We start from the raw sequence: 24,854 nt of genomic DNA on the forward strand, positions 1-24,854 counted from the left end.
CAGCAGCTCTACAAATATCTGAAAGCGAGGAACCACGAGCCAAAGCCCAAGATGAAGCCACGCTTCTGGTTGAATGGGCTCTCAAACAAAAAGGGCAAGGAATGCCCTGTTTCTCATATTTCAGGGCGATTGTGTCTACAATCCAATGAGACATCCTCTGTTTAGTGACAGCTTTCCCTTTCTGCTGACCACCGTAACAGACAAAGAGCTGCTCTGAGGTCCGAAAGCTTTGAGTGCGATTCACATACACACGTAGTGCACGTACAGGACATAACAAAGCCATAGCTGGGTCTGCCTCTTCCAAAGGCAGTGCTTGTAAGTTCACCACTTGATCCCTAAAGGGAGTGGTGGGAACTTTAGGCACGTAGCCCGGCCGGGGTCTCAGTTTAACGCTGGATTCAGCCGGCCCGAACTGAAGGCACGAATCGTTGACCGAAAATGCATAAAAATCCCCTATCCTTTTAATAGAAGCCAATGCGAGGAGCGTCAAAGTTTTCATAGTGAGAAACTTGACGCTCACCGTCAGCAGAGGCTCGAAAGGGCAGTGCTGAACTTTCAGCACCATGGACAAGTCCCAAGGATGAATAGAGGGAGGCGCGATGGATTCAGCCTCCGTGCCCCTGTTAAAAACCTAATGACCAGATCGTGCTGACCCACAGATCTACCGTCTATAGGTGCGTGATGCGCGGATATTGCCGCGATATCTACTTTAATAGTAGATGGTGACAGCCTCTTCTCCAAGCGGTGCTGGAGATATGAAAGCACAATACTGATCAAGCATTCTCGGGGGTCCTCTCGCTGAGAGGTACACCAAACAACAAACAGGTTCCATTTCAGCGTATACGCCTGTCTCATAGACGGTGCTCTGCAGCGATGGTGTTAGATACCGCCTGGGGTAACCCACCTAAAACCTCCGCGCCCCGTCCAAAGACCACACATGGGGGTTCCACAGATCGGGGCGAGGGTGCCATAATGTGCCAAGGAGTCAGCCAGGGAGGGACTGTCGCGAGGAGAGTGAACTCTGTAAAACCAATTCCTAGTTGTCCGGTACGGCGCAACTAATAGAATGCGCTCCTCGTCCTCCCTGACTTTGCACAGTGTCTGCGCAATAAAGCTTACTGGGGAAAACCCCGCGGCCAGCTGTGTGCCAGTGCATCCACGCCGAGTGTTCCTTCGGATAATGAATAAAACAGGCGACAATGAGTTGTTTCTGAAGAAGCAAACAGATCTAACTGCGCTCTGCCGAAACATTTCCAAATCAGCTGAACCGACCGGGGGTGGAGTCGCCACTCGCCGGAGCGCGCTGCTCGTGAGAGCGCGACTGCCGCTGTGTTCAGCGACCCCGACATGTGAATGGCACGAAGAGACCTCAGATACTTCTGACTCCAGAGGAGGAGAGACGGGCGAGATGCGACAGGTGACGAGAGCGCAAATCGCCTTGGCGATAGATATACGCTACAGCCGCAGTGTTGTCGGTGCGCACTACATCTTAAGCATCAAATCACGTTGACGAAACGGACGAGCGCAAGATATACAGTGCACAGCTCGAGGCAATTTATGCTAATGTCGCTGGAATGTCGAACAGACCCCCGAAGCGACGAGCCCGCCGTACGTGGCTGCCCACCCCGTGGTAGAGGCATCTTTGCCAACAATAGCATGCCTGGAGACCTCTCAGTGGCACCCGCACCCTGAGAAACGCTGGGTCTGACCACGGGGTGAAAGTGTGACGGCATCTCGATGTAATTATAATACTGTGAAAGCCGGTGAGCCACGCTCTCCTCGGGACTCGGTCATAAAGCCAACACTGAAGCGGTCTCATATGGAGCAGCCCGAGCGGTGTCACGGCCGCGGCTGCTGTCATATGCCCCAGAAGTTTCTAAAATTATTTCAGTGGAACCGCAACCCTGCCTTTAAATGTTGAGGCAAGCCAGAATTCACTGAACACGCGCTTCTATGAGACGTGTTGCTAAAACGACCAAATCCCGTTACTTTCCGAGAAAAGAGATTCTCTGCACGGGGCAAAGTTTACTCTTTCCCCAGTTGGCCTGAAGACCGAGACGAGCGAGGTGTTTAAGTACACGATCTATGTGTGTGCACAGCATCTGACGAAACTGAGCTATTATGAGCCAATACGCCAAAACGCAAACACCACTCTCTCTCTCAGGGGCTGCAGTGCGCCATCCGCAACTTTCATGAAGACACAGGAAAAGAGAGAGAGAGAGAAAGCCCGAACGGTGAGACTTTGTACTGATATGCCCTCCCCTCGAACACAAACCGGAGAAACGGCCTGTGCTGGGGGAGTATGGAGACATGAAAGTACGCGTCATTCAGGTTGAAGGCTGCGAACCAATCCTATGGGCGGATGCATTAAAATATGCTCCTCTGCGTAAACATTTTGAACAGCATTCTGTGAATGTGAATTCTGTGAATTCTCGATTCAGTACGCGCAGATATAGGATCGGACGCAACCCGCCACTCTTCTTGGGTACAATGAAGGGCTGTAAAGCCCCGAATTTATCTCGGCTGGAGGGACCGGCTGGATCGCGTCCTTTCGCCAATAGGACAGCAATCTCCGCACGCAGTACGTGCGCATCGACAGCCTTCACCGTGGTGAAGCGAATGCCTGAATATTTGTAAGGTAGCCGGGCAAATTGAATGCGTAACCGAGACGGATCGTGCGTAAAAGCCAACGCGACGGGCTGGGAAGCTCTTCCCAGGCCCCCAGATACCGAGCGAGAGGAAATTACCGGCACGATGTGTGTACCCGTGGCGAGCGGAGACGGGGAGCTCAACGACACGTGCTCTTTGGCCGCATTGTGAGATGTTGTGTGTAATGAAACACTCACCCGAAACCGCTGATGGATGCTGAGCAAAGGCTCCTTTGTAGATGTCCCGCTCGATACATCCGCTGGCGAAAGAGGAAGAGGAGAACTCAGGGTTTTGAGCCCGTCCGAAACTCCTGTATGCCTCCGGTGATCTGGAGAAAGAAGAGGAATTCGCTCTTTGAGATTAGTGGGTGCCGATTGAAGTCGGCGGAACACAAAACGAAACCAAGGATTCCCCACCCGGCCCTCCTCCGGGGTGGGGGGGAGAATGATGCTTTCACCATCTCCTGAACAGCGATCCTCTCCATCTTCAGATCGCCCGACTCAGAGCCGCTAAGTTTCATTCTCCACCTCTGTAGCGGGCTGAGTGGGCGGGTGTACTGCTTACGACAGGTTCCTCAGAGCTGCCGGGATGAAGGAACAAAAAAAGCCGTAGCAGGACGCCCTCGGCGAAAAGCAGACCAATATACTGACGTAACGGAGGGGGCAGCTAGGCTCCGACGTGGCATGATGCCTCAGTCTGCTCTAAAGCGGCCGATCATTGTTGGACACTCTCAGCCGCGTCGCCGAAATGGCTGGTCTAAAATTGAACATTTAGGACGATTATTAACGACCTACTTAATGCCCGCAAGACACAACCAGAGATGGCGTTCCTGGACCACCGGGGGTGGGCATAGCACGTCCGGCGGCCTGTGGGGTGAACCCAGTCGCACGTAGCGCCAGGTCAGAGCCACACAGGATTTTTTAGTTGCCGGACCGTGACCTCACCTGTGCAGATCCTTCAGTGCCTTAGCCTGGGGGACCTGCATCACGCCATTGCGCGCACGGCAGAGGCCGCCTCTCACAACAAGCCCGTGGGTCTGTGAGGGGAGGGAGGCTGGTCTCTTGGAGCAGCAACCTTAGCGGCCCCGCCGTCAGGAGAGGTGAGAGGTGATGGCTGAACGATCGGTTCCGGGAGGAAAACGAGTTTTCCACGACCGTGTCAACCAACATGCACCCCGGGAAGAAAGGCACAGAAGGTCGGGGCTGTTCTTGCAGTCCTGAAGTGCCAATCATCTAGGCGGGACGGTGCGGTGGGGGAGGAGCTCTCCGCTCCACGCAGACCGTCTCCGCGCTCCCGAGCGTACATGGCCGCCACTCGGGGTCGAGCACGGAAGCCCCTACCCAACCCGAAGGCGGGAGTGGGTCCGAGTCGGCGACCGAATAGACGACCCCCTCTCCGATGCTGTGACAGACATAGAATCCTCGTGAGGACTGAAAGAGGACGAGAGCGCGTAGAACACGCGCCACCCGTCTCTTACGGCACCTCTGGCTGTGGATGGGGGTGCTGAGAGTCACTGGACGAACCAGCTAACCGATTCAGCACCGTTTATACGGCGATAAGATTTCCGGAGTTTTGCCACCGCACCTTTAACGGGGCTCCGCAACGGAAAAACAGGGGTAACGTTCCCGGAGGTACGAAACCCGTCTCCGCCATCCAAGAGGTTCATGCTCTCTTAGGAGTATGAACCCTCCACGATCGCAGCCTCAGCATGCACTCTTGCGCACGAGAGAAAATGATCGTGGCCACCCGGGGACCCATACATTTGCCGCATCCAGAAACACGGACGGAAAGACATCTTTAAAAAGACGCTCCCGTCTCAGTGCAAGTGAAATGCTGTCTTTAAAAAGACGCAGAACACCGCAATACTCTTTTAGAGGAAATACTCTTTTAATGTGCTGATGTTGATGAAGCACACAGGGGAACGGCTACGCACACACTCAACTAAGAGTGAGAAAAAAGAGAGGTGGAACACCCGCGAGCCTCCGCTGAAATGCCTTTGCCCAACCAAATCGAACACGCAGAGTTCTCCAAAGAGCAGAGAGTAGCTTCTCGTGAGCAGTCAGTCTGCCAGCTTTCGAAGCTAAAAAGCTGATTTGATAACTGCACCTGCCGCTCATTAAATAGCTGTGCGGCGGGGCGGCGCCGGCAGATGCAATTATCTGCATGCCAAGTTCATTGGCGTTTTAAAGGTTTCTCGAAGCAGATAGGTCACCCGCGAAGCGGTTCCCAATTCGTCGGTCACGACGTGACGTCGTAGTGACCGACTGAAAAGGAACTGGTTAAACTGTTATCAAATAAAACAAATGTTGTATATTATTTTCATTACTACTTTATATTTTTTAGTAAATATACACTAAATGTATGTGCTACAAAATATATGTTTTCATATAAATTAATCTATTAAATAAATATTTTATGTATAAAATACAAATGTTTTTTCCTACAATTTTATTTTAAGTTATTTAGCATATAGGCTAGAGGGTATGCATTGATGCCACTTTTCAACGTGACCGCGCCAGGGGAAGTCCTGTTGAGTGGCAAACGTTCAACAAAATGGCTGGTTTTTATAGCGGCTGCTGCAAAAATGACAGTAAAACTGACTATTATCAGCTTAAAGTGAATTAAGCTGGACTTGATAGCAGACGTGGACAATACTTAGTTACATTAGTTACACGATACATCTATTGGGAAAATTTTTACTTCATAGAATCATCATCTACAGAACAAAAACGTGGAACCCAATATCACGCAAATACGTGACTATTTCACGTATGGACCAACGTGAAAATGTCACGTTTTGCCGCGTTTGAACGTGAGCATGTCACGTTTTCTGTTTGTGTCACTTTCACGTATTGGTTACTCAACTTTTTGTCCTAATTTCTTACCATTGTCGCTTCGGTTTAGGGTTAGATTTACATAAATGACATCCTTACCTAAACAAACTCTAACCCCAACGTCAGGCGACAATTGGTTAAAGTTAAGAAAATATAAAAGAATAAGTATTGTATCTTTTTTTTATATAAACCAATACTTAAAGTGACAAATACTTAAAGTGACATATAACACAAGCACCAAATCTAACCCTAAACCGAAGCGAAAATGGTTTGAAAATAGGACAAAAAAGTTGAGTAACCAAAACGTGAAAGTGACACAAACAGAAAACGTGACATGCTCACGTTCAAACGCGGCAAAACGTGACATTTTCACGTTGGTCCATACGTGAAATAGTCACGTATTGGCGTGATATAGGGTTGAATTATGATATATGCTTTGAATGTATGTTTTCAAAAAAAAAAAAACTGATAAAATACAAATACTTGAAAAAATATTTTTAAGTAGAAAGTAAAACCTCTGCTTGATGGTGGCCCTAGCAACTTATGAACCCACCTGTGGTCTGTGGACATTGGCATGAACAATCAATTTATTTCTTCTTCGTTGTTTTTTGTCAGTCTGTAAAATGATAGCTCCAAATTCTTGTTATATCTGTTAGTAAAGTCTATCGCACAACAGCTTTTTCCCATTTAGACGAGTTTTTCCCTTGTTTTGGCTGATTTTACACTTTACACAAATTCTGCTTCTGTGTCTTTTGCCACTCAGTGGGCGTAACCGCAGGCACTTTCGCCGAAGGTGACATCACATGCATACCCTCTATATTAAACTATTTGGGGTCAATTTAAATATTTAAAGTGTTGCTAAGATTTGAACATAACAGGAGGATTAAAAATATCAACAGTTCAGTACATGTACATGAGAGGTACATACTGGTACCAAATAGTACTACATATAAGGACCTATTTAAAGCGTACCCTCTGAGTGACAGCTTGTGACCATCCTTTGGCCATTTTCTCTGACAGTGAAAAAGGTTTTAATGGAGATTTTCATGGAGATGCATTAAACAGTTTGGTCTGAATAAGTTGCAGAAGTGAATATTCAGAATTTTAATACCATCCTGCCCTGTGATACCAACCATAGCCATGAGTCCAGCAGCCAATCCGATGAGAGGACTCACTGCTACCACCACCAGAGTCAGCTTCCATCCTCCAATAAATCCTACCAGGAAACCAAACATGAACGTTGACAGCCTCTCGATGAAGATGGACACCTGATCTGCTATGGCATTGTTGATTTTGTTGATGTCGCTATAAAAACAGAAACCGCTTAATTTCTCCACAAATAAAGATAGGTTAAGGATCAACACATCCATCATCAATATGTAGTCAGATTCACATCTACTGTATAATGAATAAGTGAATGTTACTCAGATATCCTTGTGTTCAGCTCCCCGACAGAGTTGCAGTCAAACCAGCCGATCTCCATTCGCATGATCTTCCTAAAGTACGTTTTCCTGATTCTCTGAATCTGTCGGGCTGCGGCTGACACCCAGAGAGCGATCTGAAATGAATTAGGTCTGTTAATAGCAACTGACAAAATGAAGACATTACATAGACAAATGTAGTATTGGAATAAAAACAAATTACATAAAGAGATAAACTGTCTCACACACCTGAAAGTAGCTGAGGATCAAGACGCCGACTCCAATACCGACGTAGTAATATGCAAACATGGTCATTTCAGACTCAATGTCCACACTATAAAGTAAAATCTGAGCATGAAATATGTGTCTATAGCTGTTTACAGAGAGGTTTTAGGTTCAGAGACAGCGAAGCCTCAAATCCACCCAACTCACCCACAGAAGATGGTGGTGTTGTCCATCTGCTCCACCGCAGATCCATTCAGCCAGGTGACAGTGTTGTTGATACAGGTTTTGTTGGGGTTGGCCAGTTCTTGGATCTCTAGTTCATAGGCCACAAACGTGTTTGTCATCATGCTGTAGACCAGCAGCATGAGAGGAGCGGCGGCACCGTGGACGAGAGAGCACAGGCTTCCCACCACCATCATCAGGGTTTCTTTCCATGTGGCAAAGCGGAACTGAAGGATCACAGACAATCATGTGTGAGATGACAAAGCATTGGATTCATCTATAATACAGGACGATTGTGGGATCCTTACCAGCTGAAAGAAGCCAACACTCAGAGCTTTCTCTTGTTTTTTATCACTGCGCTTCCTTTAAACAAAGATAACATGTCTGAATTTAAATATCACAATACATATAAGGTACACAACACTTGTTTTTAAAGTATCTTCCCATTCCAAATGTAGATGATCATCTGCATTACAATAAAAAATTCTAAAAATATGTCCCAAGGGGAGCATAAACAGGGAAAACAGAATAGGCCCCAAAACAGAGCCTTGGGGGACCCCACACGTGAGAGAAGCAGTTATGCAGACAAAGTCATCAACATGAACTGAGAGTGTTATTTCATCCAAACAGGATCTAAACCATGCCAGTACAGTACCCTTAATACCAGTACATTGTTCTTGCTGTGTAATCAAGATTTTATGGTGTACTATATCAAATGCAGCTGAAAGGTCTTGTAGAGTTGTGTGCAGTGATAAACAGAATCGGTGGGTGCAGGGGTCATAGCTGTGTTTTATCATAAATTAAACAAAGCTATTGATCAATCACAGCTCTCTCAACTGTCAATCATCACAGTAGATTTTGATATAATCACAGTTGGGGTTTTTTTTCAATGTGTACATATTTCACAGTTGAATTTAGGTATTTGTTTCAGCAACACTATACTACTAAAAATGTCATGTCTTATTACTATTTTACTACGTGGCTCATTCATTTAAATTCATACAATCTCATTTGTTTGTTTTAGCATTATCTGCTTTTGCCCCAGTGACAATGGGTTCAGGGGTGGAGCTTCATTCTTGCTTCTTCTCTGCTAATCATATGAGGCAACAGATATCAGATATCTACCGAGCAGAGGTGGAAAGAGTAATAAAATATTCTACTCAAGTAAAAGTACAGTTACTTTTATTATATTTTACTTAAGTAAAAGTAAAGTTACTGGTCTAAAAATCTACTGAAGTAAAAGTAAAAAGTAAGTCATTTTAACTTTAATCAGAGTAAAAGTTACTTTTTACAGGGGGGTGAGGTGGGGGTATGATAAGTAAATTTGTAATGCGGTAATTGTTTTCTTATAACACGTTGTGTTTCTGGTTTCACGTGTAAAAGTACTGATCAATCCACAGGTATTAAGTTACCTGTCTAAAACATTATCTTTTAAAATTAAGTTTTTCTGGAAAATGGTACTTTCGCCCCTGCTCTCCCCTATGTATAGTCTATATGAACATGATGAGATGAGTGACATAGCTATATGCTTTTATCCTTTACATGTTTATCATCTTCTATATAGCTTCTCTGACCTGGGTACCTGATAATACCTTTATTATTCCTACTCTCTCTCTCTCTCTCTCTCTCTCTCTCTCTCTCTCTCTGCAATGTCTAATGACCCTGTGCATTCTTAAGTTGTGGTCGAAAACGATTAACGCTTATTCCCTAGGAATGAAACACTTGCTTCACGTCAGTGGAAAGTGGTCGCTTACATATGGCTGGGGTTTCTTTCGTAAGTATTGAATTGAGGGTATGCATTAGCTGGCACCTGTCTCCTCAGTCTTCATTGTTCTTTTTGTGAGTTTAGGCACGCCTTTATTACCTTGTATTTTTTTACTCAGTAATGGATAGGATTTAACCCTTTAACCTTTTGAGTGGGGGGGGGGGGTGAAAGGTGAGTTTTCCAACAATATATAGTTTGTCAAGATTGGTGTATGTTTAGACTATGGAATGATTGTTTTAAATATGTAATGCCAAACGTCCCACCTGTGGGTCAGTGACAACTGTAACGAAGTACAAAACTTTAAACAAAATATACTTAAGTAAAAGTAAAAGTACAGATTTTTAAAACTACTTAAGCAAGTAGAAGAACAAAAAAACTACTCAATTACAGTAACGTGAGTAAATGTAATTCTTTACTTTCCACCTCTGCACTAAAGCCATAACTTGATAGACCTACAATAGTACATCATGTAATATATCTTGTTAAAATAAAGAACAATCGTTTTTCATGCATAATAAAAAAAACGAAATAAATTAAATAAATAAATTAAATACTCACATGTTGTCAGCATCTGTGATTTAAAAAAGATATACAATTAATTAGTTGCACAAAAAATTGTCAACAAAATTTACAATAATTTTCTTTCAACTGTGTTCAAAAAATACAATTGTTAAAAATTGTAAATCAAAAGGGCTGTAATCTGTATTACCTTTATGTGAGTTTGCAATTTCATCTGTGCTGTCCACTGGAGAGTTTTTACTTTTAATCTTCTTCATTTGAGTTTTAGCTTTAGTTTGGTTTGAATCTGAGGGAGAGATACATCAGTATCACATGTATATAAAATAAATGTATAGAGATTTTAGCATGTAGTCATAATTATAATCTGAGTCACATATCATTTTAAGTGGTATTATTAATAGTATTGTCATTCCTTCATATGTTGGCTCTGGCTGAATGGGAGAGACAATAACCTCTTACCTGCTGCTATTATTAACTTGGCAAGACACATTGATTGATTATACAGCATGATAGAGCTAGTCATAAAATATTAGAAATCCTAAACTTCAATTTTGTACTTTTGTTTTACCTTATCCTGTCCAACAAGTACAATTTTAAAAAGGCCTAATAGACTTGTATTTCTAAACAGAGAAAAGTGATTTATTACCTGTGAGTATTTGTCCTCCGCTCTCTGTGTCATCTGTGGTGTTTCAGTCATTTCACATGCAGTCTTGTATCAGTTCACACTGAGTGCACGCCTTCTACACTATCTGCCCCTTTATTAGACTGATAAGACATTACCAAATCTCAGCCTTGGACACAGGTGTACACAAGTATTTCCTCAGTCCAAGTAAAGATTTGGGATGGTAAAATAAATAGTTGAAAAAACAGCTGATGAGTTGCAAATGTGGTATGTTTTCTGATATTGGTCACATTTATTAACGTTCATAGACATATTTGGGCTTTTTTATAAAAAGCGGTACAGGATTCGAAACTACTGAACTTTCATTTGAACACACAAAAAGTTGTACTTGAGTCATGAGGCTAATTGGGTGAAGAAACTTCCTCATATTTACTTTATGTCCAAAACGTGGGCACCCATAGAAATGAATTGGTTATAGTATAATGCCTAGACATTTTTGTTTAATTCATCAAATAAATGTCAGATCTGACATGATCTGATGATTAGATTAAACACACGCACACACATGCTTGCACATACATGTGTATATATAACAAAGAAACACACACACAACCCTTACGAAATAATAATAATAATAATAATAATAATAATAATAATAATAATAATAATAATAATAATTAGTTGCACTAAAAATATATACTACTACTACTACTACTACTACTACTACTACTACTACTACTACTACTACTACTAATAATAATAATAATAATAATAATAATAATAATAATAATAATAATAATATGTTTTATTTATAAACATAATAATAATAATAATAATAATAATAATAATAATATGTTTTATTTATAAACATAATAATAATAATAATAATAATAATAATAATAATAATAATAATAATAATAATAATATGTTTTATTTATATAGCGCCTTTCAAAAACCCAAGGACGCTTAGCTAGCCATATATTGTTCATAGTTATTTCATGTAATTGCATGTTTTATTCCAGCAGATAACATCAGAGACCCAACAAATCATGAAATTTTTAGGTTTTGACGCCTCAACTTGCTCATGCTTTTTGTTAAAAACGTGTTTATAAATGTGTTGTTTTATTTGTAATGCAGTGTGTGTAGTATTTTACATGTTTTTAAAAATGTACAGCACATCAGCCCAACAAGTTGTTTGCTTTAATTGTGCTTTATAAATAATGACCTTGACAAAAATCTTAATATGTCATTGACCTTGCAGTCAAAACCATATAATTTGTGTTTTCCAAGCACCCCTTCCCTTATTGATTTGGTGCAATAATTGTGCTTTATAAATAAATGACCTTGACAAAAATCTTAATAGTTCATTGACCTTGCAGTCAAAACCATATAATTTGTGTTTTCCAAGCACCCCTTCCCTTATTGATTTGATGTGTAATAAAAACAATTGTTGAAGTGTCTGCTTAAGGGTCCAATGTACCAAAATATTCCTCGAGTCATAGACTATTTAACGCTTGGTCATGGTTGCTTTGACTGTGAATTACTCTTATCAACTATTGCACATATTCAGCTTGAATTATTAAGATGTATTATTATAAAATATGATAGGTTAATAACCTATTGGTCATTCAACCCTTGTTGTGACGTTGTGGCTATTCAAATTCAGAAGCTTACAAACAACTGATTTTATTTTATATAAAATGCATTAAAACGTTTAAATTACACAATTTCAAAATATCTTATTGTGACTTTACCTACAAACTAAATTTTTATCAAAATTATCAAATTAACATAAACAACGCATTGGCCGCTTAATCTTACTTCAACAAGGAGCTGCTTAACAAATGTCAATTACAATTCCCAATGACAAAAATAATGCACATTTCTGACATGAATTAAGCAGTGTGTGTATGCATTGTAAAAAAAATAATGTGAAAAGTAAGATTTGTGATGTACTACTAATACAAGACATTATACTGCTACAAACAATTTTTTTGTTTTGTTAAATGTATAGTTAATATAGATGTATAGATATCAGTTTGTTTTGTTGTGTCATAAATTATTAACAGTACAATAAAACACAAATGTTTAAAAAAATTATAATAATAAAAAACAATCTTGAGCATTTGATTTGACTGAAATTTTGTATTAATTTTTTTAAATATTTTGAAACATTTTTAATTTTCCAATTAAACTACGCAGCACACTTCCAGCATACAGCACACAACACTTTAAAAAGCAAAATATTTGACCCTCTCTGTATGTTAAAATGACTAAGATATAACTTACTATATGTAAAAAGTAACTTCTTTTTTCTTGTATACTTTATGGGCTGTTTATGTTATGTTCAATCTATGCCTATAAGTTATAAAGTTTTTTTGGAATCTGAAATAACACATTTAATTTGAGATTAATTTCATAAACTATATGGATCATAGATGAAATGAGTTTAAGAAAAAGTCAGGTGTGTAAAATGTGGTCAATGACCGGACGGTGAATACCTGCTGAATTTCTTACCTGTAATAAATCATTTATCATTATATCATTTATTAATCAATTTCACAGTTAAGCTGATAAAGTCTTTTGTTGGTGTTTGATGGTTGGTGTTGTTTTGAGAAAAGCTTGTAATCATTAACCAATAATCAGAATATTTAACATTGAGGTTATGATTCTGCATAATGTCAATGTAAACAGATGCCTTAATGAATAAAACATTGATCCCACCTCACTTACTGTGCCTGCTCGTTGTATTTAGCAATCTGCTGCATTTGTGAGAAATGTTTGAAAGAATCACTCTCCATATTACAGATCTAATAAAAAAGGTATATCTAAATCATATAAAATATGCTGTTTTAGATGTTCTCGGGCAGATTTTTCTGGTCTGCAGCGCCCCCTGTAGGAAAAACACAAAGTGACGTTTACGTAATAACAGCAGACACGTCATCGCATTTCAGTGATGTAAAATCCACTAGACTAGAGCAAACTTTTATGCAACACCGAGGAAAGTGAACACGAGGCTTGAATCATATCGACAGGTAGAAACAGTACAAACAAACCACTTACAACCAGTGTTTGTTTTGCAGTAGTAGTATTTTGGGAGTTTGTTTTTTAGTCTTTTTGTCGCTAATGTAGGATATCGTTTTTGCTACACCATGCTACATACTTGAGTCGATTGCATTATAGTTTACTAAACTTTTGAAACCGATCTGATCTAATATAAAGAACACCAAACTTGCTGTTGCTGGTACACTTCGTGACAAAAAGACAATGACTTTATACAAAGAGGACGGAGTCTGAATGTTAACATGGTCAAACGCTAACTAATATCCATAAACTTGACTCGAGGTCCATTTACAAAAACACATGAAACAACGTAAACATTTAATTTTCTGTACATTAGCCTATTCATAATTTGTGAAAATGAGTACAACTAGTTGATGTTAAAGTTTGTGAACAAACTTTATGTTGGCTTAAAAAAGCCTACCCTGCTGAAAAAAACAGCATCACACCAGCATGGACCAGCATGGGAATTATGCTGGTCTATGCTGGTTTAGCTGGTGGTCACCAGCATACCAGCACCAAAACACAACATATGCTGGTATGACCAGCATGGGATGCTGGTGCTAATGCTGGTTTAGCTGGTGCTAATGCTGGTTTAGCTGGTGCTAATGCTGGTTTAGCTGGTGCTAATGCTGGTTTAGCTGGTGCTAATGCTGGTGCTGATGCTGGTTTTCACTAGCAAACCAGCACCAAAACACAACATATGCTGGTCTTGCTGGTATGCTGTTTTTTCAGCAGGGTAGTTTGAGGGTATAGATAGATAGATAGATAGATAGATAGATAGATAGATAGATAGATAGATAGATATAAGTAGTTAGGTTCATCTGAGGGTTAGGTTTAGTAATGTGCAGAGGATACATTAATATTATAATGTTTGTAGAGTATAAAGTGTGTGTGCGTGTGTGGGTGTGTCTATGGATGTTTTTTGGGAAGTTGATCAGACGGTTTAGGAGAACCGTAAGTTCGATCCCTTAGAAAAGCTTAAGCCCGCCTCCTCAGATCAGACTGAAGGTCTGTGCAAAGTTTGATGGCCGTAGCTTGAAAGCTGTAGGAGGAGTTAGGCTATGTTTACATTAATGCGTTTATCCTTTAAAACGCGTTACTTTTGCTACGTTTACGCCTTTCATCTACACTACATCACCGTTTTCGACCCTTATAAACAGATTCGTTCTTAAACGCTGCAGACCCTGTCATGGGCGCGGGAAGTGGGGGTGCTGCAGGTGCTGCAGCACCCCCTGGTGGCAAAGATTTAAAACTACAATGACCGTGAAATGATAGCTTATAAATATCTCTGATTGTTGTTTGTTACTGTTCCATGACATTTTGTATGTCATGTTTGGGCTGTGTGATGAAGAGAGAATGATTAATTTAGTAATTTTAAAATGATTCAATTTATTTCAGTGTGTATTAGCCAATCAAATTTGTTTTGACGACGTGATTGCGATTCAGCTGATAAGCTGCGTATACGTATAAGTATTACACACAAGCACACACACTCACAGCCACATAGAACGAATTACTAGGCTATCTATAGCCTATCTATCAGCTTCGTAATGTCTCATAAGAGAATATATGATTTTTTTCAATCACACAGCCCAAAAGTCCCGAGGACTAGCGTTATTTCTCCAAATGACTCGTTATCATGCATATCAGAAAAAGGTCATCTTTTCAAAACTATTTAAAAATATAGCCAAATTGTTTTGCGGTGTTTAACGCATATGTAAATGTAACACAACATTTAAAGTAAAGAAGATTGAATTAAATTATTAAAACGACATGAAAGGAACTACATTGTAAGCCTCGATGCACAAGGAACATCCGCATTTAAGAGTGGTGGGTATTTAAAAAATTAATATAAATTATTCCCATGCATCGATTTTAATGTTAAACATCTATAAATCCAAATTAATACATATGGAATATATTCCAACAATTTAGGATATGATGTTTTTATTTTAAAGTGGAAAATATCTTATTTTTACACCGCTGTGCAGGAGGCATGGCAAACCGAAACAAAAATATTACATTTACATTTAAAAAATAGAATTAAATGAAACCCGTGAATTAAAAGGTCCACTAATTGCCTTAACTCGAGTGATGTCAATAAAGTTAAAATTTATAAATATTAAAAACTTAAGCAAAGGAAAACAAAGGCAGAGTAGGCTACTGGCACGAGTGAGAATGTATAACTGGTTCCATACCTCCGACTTTCCTCCAAACTTGCTTAAAGTTAATTCTCCTGTTTTTCTCTGTTTCTTTACATTTTCAAACGCCATGTTGCACTTAAACTACACCATACAGAACAGCAGACCCGTGCGTGATGGGTTCCAGAGGAGACTCCGCACATGACTCGCGTTGCATTTTGTAACTTTTACAAATCATTTTGTAATTTGTGTAACTTTTTGGAAACATTTGTTACTTTGGCCTAAATATATTCTATATATAATATTTCTGATAATATGGCATAGTTTTCTCCCCACCCAATGAGGCTAATAAAGTAAGGATAGAAAATATGCTTAATCAACGGCCCGGCTAGAGGATAGTAGCAGAAAATAACTACCCTGGCAGAGAATCTAAACTCTACTATGTTGCAATAGGCTATATAGTTTGTATGCACCGTCAGCTCAGCTGTACATTATGGATGTGAGGTGCGAGTGAGTTTTTAAAAGAAAACATATAGAGTGGTCTGCAGAATAAAAAGCTTGTGAACAACTTTAGAATTCTATAACTCTATACCCCCCCCCCATATAGGGCGTTGTAAAGGCGAATATGAAGGGAGAATTGTAATGGGTAAGACATTATTTTCGAGTTTAATTTGTTTTGTTTGGTACTTTAAAATGAATTTCGTTTCATATAATTTGTCTCTTAATTTTAATCGATGTTTTGTTGATAAGTTTTATGAATATAAATTAATAAAAACAATAAACTCAACGTCATTAATATTTAATGCTCGTTTAGCCGCTTGCGCTTTTAGCTATTTCTGTGTTGCTAGCGGAGGATGTGCACGGACCTCGCACACTTTTAAAAATTAATGCAATAAGCATTTCTGTAGGCTAAAGCTATACTTCACTTCTTATGTTTGATTGAAGTTTTCATTTGCTGAAATAAGTTTGTTTAGTACTGTTCACTTGAATGCTTTCTTTTAAATCATAAAGACCTTTCTGTTTATACAATCAAAATTAACCTATTAATCATATTAATATGTTAAAGGGGGGAGCTAGAACAGTATAAGACTTTTCCAAACACATTTTTATACTGTAGGTTCAAAAATAGTGTCTGTTGTAGTTGCCGGCAAAGGATATGAATTTTGTCAATATCGCACACCCATAGGCTGCGTAAATTCGCAAAGGTAAGCTATTATTAGAGTACTAAGTTATTTTACACTTTTATGTGCATGCCCAGTTACGTGATTGGTCATGTTTCATGCGTTTATGGTCGTGCATAGTGTGGATGAAGATTCTTTTTAAAATGGCAGTATAAACGAGGATCGTTTTCATTTTAAAATGCCGTTTTAAGACGTAAATTCTCTAATGTAAACATGGCCTTAGTGTTACAATATTTAGTCTCAGAAAAAAAGAAGAATAAAAAGTTTACGTGCAACTTTCTCAAGCCAACATAAATATATCAAATACAATAAATACATTATTTTGTATTATAACTGTTCATTGTAGTTTTCATAATGTTTATGTAAATGTTACCTTTTTACTCAAACAGCTGGCCTGGGGCGCTGCCCTAGCAATTTAGGGATAACAGGCGAGTCTGACTAAAACGCAGTGACATGTAACAGTGTGTACTGTAGTAGCCCACACATATCGGCGGTGTAATACTGGATTTATATAAATCAACTTGGAATTTGTTTAGGAAAAAGACACTGTAAAACAATTAACCTCAGGTGGTGCTGTTTGAACCTTTTGGTCTCATGATATCTTCATCTCAAAGGTTTGAGTCTTTCTAATCTTAAGGTTTGATTACTTGATCTCGTCCTTGATGGTGTCCTTTAAGGTCATTTGGAGGGGTCAAACTTCATTTCTTTGATGTCAGTATTTAAGAGGCATTGGCAAGAGATTCAGGGAAGCGTCTGTATTCAGAACTTTGCGCACTGCTGTGTGTCTATATTGCCAGGTATGACTCTGTAACTTATGTTTTTATATTATGCTGATCATTTTAAGTGGTTGATTTAATAATGTGGCGTTCCTAATTGTAGTTGATGACTTAATTGATTGATTTAAGTATAACCTGCCTGGCAAAATAAATTGTTAATTTGAAATACTGCTGAGTTGGTCAATAATATTATGTATGATTGAAATTAGATGGTGATGCTGTACACTTAAAGGATTAGTCAATTTTCTTAAAAGTAAAATCCAGATAATTTACTCACCACCATGTCATCCAAAATGTTGATGTCTTTCTTTGTTCAGTCAAGAAGAAATTATGTTTTTTGAGAAAAACATTGCAGGATTTTTCTAATTTTAATGGACTTTAATAGAGCCCAACATTTAATACTTAAACACTTAACAGTTTTTTTCAAAGGAATTTTTAAAAGACTATAAACAATCCCAAATGAGGCATAAGGGTCTTATCTAGCAATGGCATTAATTTTTAAAAACTGTAAAAAATCTTAATTTAAGAATTTTTTGATAATTTTACTGAAAACAAGACAATTTTTTTATTGAAAATCATTTTTTCAGTGTACAGAGAAAATAAACTCAGTTTTTGCACTTTATTCAGTTTTATTAGTACACTGCTATTATTTTGAACATAATTGTATACGTTGCACTATTCCATGTAACTTTTTTTTCTTTGTTATTTCAACAATATTTTTCACAGATTAGCCAAGCTTTTTTCAGTCCGTATCTCTAAATAGACTGATCCACATTAAACTTTTATGAATAGTTGTTTCACCTCATAACATTCCTTATATGTTTGTTAGAACAACTATATTTAATAATATCAATGTCTTCTATAAACATCTTTAACATATTGCCTCAGTAGTGTTACTTCCAAAAGCTCTTACAAAGTATATAAGCTGTTAAGGTATGGCATCAAACACAACTGCATACTCTTTTGGTGTAACTGGAGACACACATTTATCCAAGAATGAAGTCGAACAAGTCTTCTTTTTTGTGTGACGATGTCTTAACTTTACGGTTCTCATATAAAAGGGGGACAGAATAGAAGCATCGGCGAGAAAGCGGACTGCCACCAGAAAACAAGCTTTGTTTGTGTTTTTTTGTTTTAAGTTAATTTTCTCATTTTAGTTCCTTTGGTTTGGATTTCTGGTCTTGTTTGTCCTTGTTTTAAGGTAATGATTAAAAAATTGTGATTACATGTTTTATGCTTTTGCTTAGTTTTGTGGCATACACGGCAAGGAGTGATTTTCGGGAAGGGATTTTCTTGGTGTTTTTGTCTAGTTTTCAGTAGGAGTATCCTGGAATTCTTAAATTGGAATGGGTTTTCTTGATGAGCAAAACGACCCAAGAAAATAAGTCTAGTTTTTAGACCAAAAATATCAAATTTAAGCGATTTTGTGCATAAAACAAGCAAAAAAATCGGTCAATGGGGTAAGCTATTTTTTCTTGAATTTTTTTTAATTTAGTGTTTAAGAGAAAATGTTCAAGAGTTTTTCCTTGCCCCATTGGCAGATTTTTTTTGCTTGTTTTGTGCACAAAATCACTTATATTTGATATTTTTGGTCTAAAAACTAGACTTATTTTTTTCGGTCGTTTTGCTCATCAAGAAAAAGCATCCTAATTTAAGAATTTTTAGATATTTTTACTGAAAACAAGACAAAAATACTAAGACTTTTCTTTCTTGAAAATCATTTTTTGCAGTGTATGCTTTTGCTTGGTTTTGTGGCATAGCTTACATTGCAAAAAATGATTTTCAAGAAGAAATCTTCTTAGTATTTTTGTCTTGTTTTCAGTAAAAATATCTAAAAATTCTTAAATTAAGATGCTTTTCTCTTGATAAGCAAAACGACACAAAAAATAAGTCAAATTTAAATGATTTTGTGCATAAAACAAGCAAAAAATTCTTGATTAATTGACTTAATTTCTTGGGTCATTTTGCTCATCGGGAGGGAGCATCTTGATTTGGGAATTTTTGGATATTTTTGCTGAGAAGAAGACAAGGGTACTAGGAATTTTTTTTCTTGAAAATAATTTTTTGCAGTGTAGAAATTATGTTTTGCATTTAAAATTAAAACAATTGGCAAATTCATCACTTTGTGAAATAGTCTGATAACTTTTACGAACAGGCACCTTTATACATTGTACACCGGACTATGGAACGCACAAAGGTACAAACTTCTCTTTTTAGCTCAACTTTAGACATTTATGGGGACAGGTAGTGACATATTTTTTTGTTTGATCTGCAGTAATATGTAAATATTTAATTAAAATGATATCTTGCTTACAGATGTAACATAATATTTAATCGACAGACCTCTAGGCTATTTTTCAGAGAAAATATTGTCAATTTGATTTAAATATTAATCTCATGATTTATCTTTTGTAATTGTTATTTAAAATATGTATTATAAGTAAGAAAGATGTGCTATTATTTTATTATGTCACTAAGTGAAACAATATGATTTCCCTAACAAGATAGTCTAATTGTTTTATTATCTAAAGAAAAGTTTATATTTCTACTGCTTTGCTGCGTCTATATTAATCATGTTATTTATCTGTAACTCAGTTTCTTTCAACTTTCACTTTTTCAGATGTATTGTGTTTGCTGTAGTTAATAGTTCACTAGATCATATACTCTTATCGGTGGAGCTTTGACCACACCAGTCTCATATTTTGTTGACGCTGAGATTTGCTTGGATGTTAATGGATCTGCTTTTTATATCTTAAAAACTTAACATTTTTCCCTTTTCTCTCGCAGACATGTTTCTATACGTTATCGTCCTCATACTGTCATTCTACGTGTATCGATGGTTCCGGGAATTGGGAAGAGTTCCCGACAAGTCAGACAAATTCGTTTACATCACAGGGTGTGATTCAGGCTTTGGGAATCTCTTGGCTAGACACCTGGATAAGAAGGGTTTCCGTGTCATCGCCGGCTGTTACTCAGAAAAAGGAGAAGATGAGTTGAAGAAGATCTGCACGGACAAACTCACAACATTGCATTTGGATGTGACTGATAATGACAATGTCAAAAAAGTTGCAGACGCCATTAAAACCCTTGTCGGGCAGAGGGGTAAGACACGTCATGTTTCATTTCTTGCATGTAAGCATGTATAGATTAACATAACGTATCGTATGTGTGTTTATCGAACAGGTCTGTGGGCTGTGGTTAACAACGCTGGTGTCTCTGTCCCAAGTGCTCCTTATGACTGGTTGGGGATTGAAGATTTTAAACACATGTTAGATGTTAACCTGTATGGGGTTATTGCGGTCACTTTGAGCGTATTACCTCTCATTAAAAAAGCTAAAGGTAGAGTGGTCAATGTGGCCAGTGTGTTTGGAAGGATCAGTCCTATTGGAGGAGCGTACTGCATATCTAAGTATGGAGTAGAGGCATTCAATGACAGTCTGAGGAGATTACTGTAAGTGGACTGAATGAGAACAATTTAAATGTTTGCATCCTTTGGTATTTTATTAATAGGGTTTGGGCACTTTATATTTGCTTGCTTTTTAAGAGTCTTAAGCAGTTGTCATAGTGTACATTTCTGGTACAATAATTTTAACATTAAAGGGATATGAAAATTCTGTCATTATTTACTCACCCGTCATGTAGTTTTATACCTGTGTGAGTTTTTTATTCTGTTGAACACAAAAAAAGATATTCTGTGTACTAAGATGTTGGGTGCAATTGGCAGTCTTACTGCTAGATGCCACTAAAACCTACACAGTAGACCTTTAATTGATTTTGGGGGAGCTATTGCTTTAAAGGGACACTTCACTTTTTTGAAAATATGCTCATTTCCCAGCTCCCCTAGAGCAGTAATTCATAAAGTGTGGTCCGCCAAACCCCCCCAGTGGTCCGCCAAAAGATGACCTAAACTAGGTGTTTATACAATCGTCACTTATTTAAGTAGATTTTTCATATTAAGCTGCAACTCATTTCACATTTACGTTTTCAAATGAAATAAAATTCATATAATAATTTCTGAACATAGCATTGCATTTGTGTTTAAAAAATAAGTTTTTGACTTGAAACAGTTGCATATTAAACTTAAATTTAGCTTATCCTTCCTATTTTGTTGTTTTTTGGGGGCGTGTTAGAGTGGGATTCTGTTAGGTGGTCCTCAGAAAATTTTTTGAAGATAAAGTGGTCCTTGGGCTGAAAAAGTTTTGGAATCCATTCAGCTGATCTCCGGATTTGGTGCTAGCACTTTTAGCATAGCTTAGCACAATTCATTGAATCTGATTAGACCATTAGCATCGTCCTTAAAAAAAATAACCAAAGAGTTTCAATATTTTTCCGATTTAAAACTTGACTCTTCTGTAGTTACATCGTGTACTCAATCAATCAATCAAATTCTTTTATTCAGCCATGATATTGTTACAAACACAAAATAATCTCATACACAAATAAATATTATCTTCCAATGCTGAATAGGAGCATGAGGAAGACATCGTCTTATAAATTCATGCCCCTTTTTCCAAATATCTAGTCTAGCACAGAATATATAGCTCGTATTGCTCCCATTCTCTATATCAAAGTGCAAATTTACTTCACATGTATATAATTAACAATTTCATATTTATCAAAAATTTATTCTTATATTTCACTTTCTTCATATTTTCGAAATACCTTTTTTATATATATTTTTTTAAATTGAACAATCGTATGGCATGATTTTTCCTCATTATCCAAAGAGTTCCATAAATTGATCCCAATTACCATAAACCCTTTTTGTTTTTTTGAGGTACGTGAATATGGTACACAAAAGTTGCCTTACAACCTTAGTTGTACTAAGACCGACCGAAAATTAAAAGTGCTATTTTCTAGGCCTATATGGCTAGGAACTATACTCTCATTCTGGCGTAATAATCAAGGACTTTGCCGCTGTAACATGGCTGCAGGAGGCACAATGATATTACGTTCTGCACGAAAATAGTCCCCTGCTATTGAAAGTTACTAGGGAATTATTTTTGGCTGCTGCGTAGAGTAGTTTCTAGCCACATCGACCTAGAAAATCGCAACATTTTAATTTTCTGTCGGTCTTAGTACACGATGAAACTACAGAAGAGTCAAGTTTAAAATAGGAAAAATATCGAAAACGTATTTTTAGTGTGGTGCTAATGGTCTAATCAGATGCAGTGGATTGTGCTAAGCTATGCTAGACGTGGCACCGACAGACCCGGAGATCGGCTGAATGGATTCCAAAATGGTAAAAATCGAATGTTTTACTTTAGGGGAGCTGAAAAAAAAGTGGAGTGTCCCTTTAAAGGGATAGTTCACAGAAAAATGAAAACTCTGTCATTATTTTTTCAACCTCATGTAGTTTTAAAACTGAGTTTTTTTATTCTGTTGAACACACAAAGATATTCTGTGTACTAAGACATTGGGTGCAATTCGCAATCTTACTGCTAGATGCCACTAAAATATACACAGTGGACCTTTAACTGATTTTGGGGGGAGCTATTCCTTTAAAGGAGAAATATCACTAAATGGTATTCACAACAAGATCTTTTCTTTCAGATTTATTAGTTGGTGTTATTTACTAGTGTTTTGCTTAATAGTCCCAATATAGATTACACTTAACTCTTTCCACGCCATTGACGAGTTATTGACGAGTTATCTCGTCAATTAAGAAAAAACATTTGCATAAAAAACAAATGCATAAAAAACCTTCCTGATGAATTTTTATGTTAATCTGCAATGCCGCGATTATCCAGTAGATGGCACACTTACCCAGTTCCACGTAAAGGTTGTGATTTATAAAAAAAAACAGACTTAAAGGCAGAGTCCATGATGTTTGAAAGCCAATGTTGATATTTGAAATCACCTAAACAAACACGCCCCTACACCCAATAGAATTTGGACCTTCTGTTGATAGACCCGCCCCACACATACGCAACCCGGCATTTTATTTGATTTGATTGGCTATAAGTGTGTTTTGGTAGTCGGCCCATCTCCTTTTCCAACGCGTTTTTCAAACATTGTGGACTCCGCCTTTAATGGGAAGGGTGGGATCTGAGGATGATTCATCTATGCAAACTTGCAGGTGATCTGTAATTTATAAAGGGAACATTGCTTGTCTTAATATTTTTGGCTTTTGTGGGTATGTACATTTTTAGTAAGGATCCTACGCACCGTTTTATAAATGAGACCCCAGATCTCTAAAAAAAATTCCTTCACAAAAATGCAATTATTTCAGCTTTTTGCTAAAAAGTTGTATATTTAAAGAAAAATACCCTTATTTAGTTTTAGTTTGTTTATTGTTTGTTTGAAAGCAGAAGGTCTGTTCTTTCATTTGATATATTTGTATGTTTGTGTGCACCCCTGTATATATCATTGGAAAGCTCTAAGAATGTAGTTTTCATGTTTCAAAGCCTTTTTTTAATAATATTAATGATGGAGTGAAAGTAATTTATTAATTTGTGATATGTGAGTATGCAGCAAACTGTTGACACCTAGTGGCCTTTGTTGGTAAAACCACTAAAAGTGTGACAAACTCACTTTTTTTAGGCATATATACTTCATTGCATTTTTTTATTTATTTTAAATGTATTCTATTTTTTTATTTAATATTTACAACTCTTTAAAAACATTAGTGTCTTCTTTAAAAAAGACAAAGATTATGCTTCTTGACCAAAGAATTAAATTAATTTGAAGGTGCACATCACCTTTTCACCCCCACACTTAAAAATGGGTAAAGTTAAAGGGTTAATGCTTTATTTTTTTGTTTTACAGGAGATGCCTGGCGCCATTCGGAGTCAATGTTTTATGCATTGAACCTGGTTTCTTCAGAACAACCGTCACTGATTCCTGTCTCATAAAAACTCATTTGGAGAAACTGTGGGAGAGGTTGCCACAAGATATCAAAGACGAGTACGGCAGTGACTACTTGGACAAAGTGAGTTTCAATCCGACGGTCAGAGTTGATAATGAACTACATTCTGCAATGTGTCCTCCTGATCTCACTGTTATGATGTTTAACCAAATGTCTGCAGTGAGTGTTATAATGCGAGAGAAGTTTGAGAAGATGTCAGACGGAGATTTGATGAAGGTCGTGAACTGTATGGAGCACGCCGTGGCTGCCGTACATCCCCGTACAAGATATTCTCCAGGCTGGGATGCAAAGTTCTTCTGGCTGCCTCTGTCCTACATGCCAACCTTCATCTCTGATGCTTTCTTTTTGAGAAATGCCGTTAAACCGAAAGTTTCAGTTCTGTAGACAATTGAGTCCTTAACAGCTACTCCTCTGTGGTACTTTTACTTTTTAATAAATCAATTAAACTCATTTGAATTGTTTCCTAAAACACGCGTTCGATTTTGGTGGAGCACTGCAAAGGTCATGGGTTCAATCCCAGGGGTCATGCTGATAAAAATGTTTAGCTTGAATGCACCATCGCTTTGAA

The 24,854-nt window shown here is 38.0% G+C and overlaps 2 protein-coding genes across 3 annotated transcripts in view; one reads left to right on the forward strand and one right to left on the reverse strand.

Moving 5' to 3' along the window:
• The window catches only part of abcb11a (ATP-binding cassette, sub-family B (MDR/TAP), member 11a), a 41,285-nt gene extending 30,551 nt beyond the window's left edge, over positions 1 to 10,734 (reverse strand). The window contains exons 1-7 of one of the 2 annotated variants that reach the window (XM_073854780.1): positions 9,826 to 10,734; positions 9,675 to 9,687; positions 7,660 to 7,714; positions 7,337 to 7,578; positions 7,154 to 7,238; positions 6,908 to 7,041; positions 6,617 to 6,788 (exon numbers count right to left, since the gene is read on the reverse strand). In XM_073854780.1, coding sequence (XP_073710881.1) covers positions 6,617 to 6,788; positions 6,908 to 7,041; positions 7,154 to 7,238; positions 7,337 to 7,578; positions 7,660 to 7,714; positions 9,675 to 9,687; positions 9,826 to 9,892 — 768 coding nt within the window. In that variant the 5' untranslated portion in view covers positions 9,893 to 10,734. The remainder of the gene's footprint in view (positions 1 to 6,616; positions 6,789 to 6,907; positions 7,042 to 7,153; positions 7,239 to 7,336; positions 7,579 to 7,659; positions 7,715 to 9,674; positions 9,688 to 9,825) is intronic. The other variant, XM_073854781.1, reaches the window with a different exon arrangement.
• Positions 10,735 to 17,310: 6,576 nt separating this feature from the next.
• On the forward strand, positions 17,311 to 24,736 carry dhrs9 (dehydrogenase/reductase (SDR family) member 9). The gene is made up of 4 exons (XM_073854782.1): positions 17,311 to 17,439; positions 20,206 to 20,520; positions 20,602 to 20,869; positions 24,190 to 24,736. Exons 1-4 carry the CDS (start codon positions 17,352 to 17,354, stop codon positions 24,668 to 24,670), a joined length of 1,152 nt encoding a protein of 383 aa, XP_073710883.1. The 5' UTR covers positions 17,311 to 17,351; the 3' UTR covers positions 24,671 to 24,736.
• The last annotated feature ends 118 nt before the right edge of the window (positions 24,737 to 24,854 follow it).

Source organism: Misgurnus anguillicaudatus, chromosome 17 (genome assembly GCF_027580225.2).
Source record: "Misgurnus anguillicaudatus chromosome 17, ASM2758022v2, whole genome shotgun sequence".
Lineage (NCBI taxonomy): Eukaryota > Metazoa > Chordata > Actinopteri > Cypriniformes > Cobitidae > Misgurnus > Misgurnus anguillicaudatus.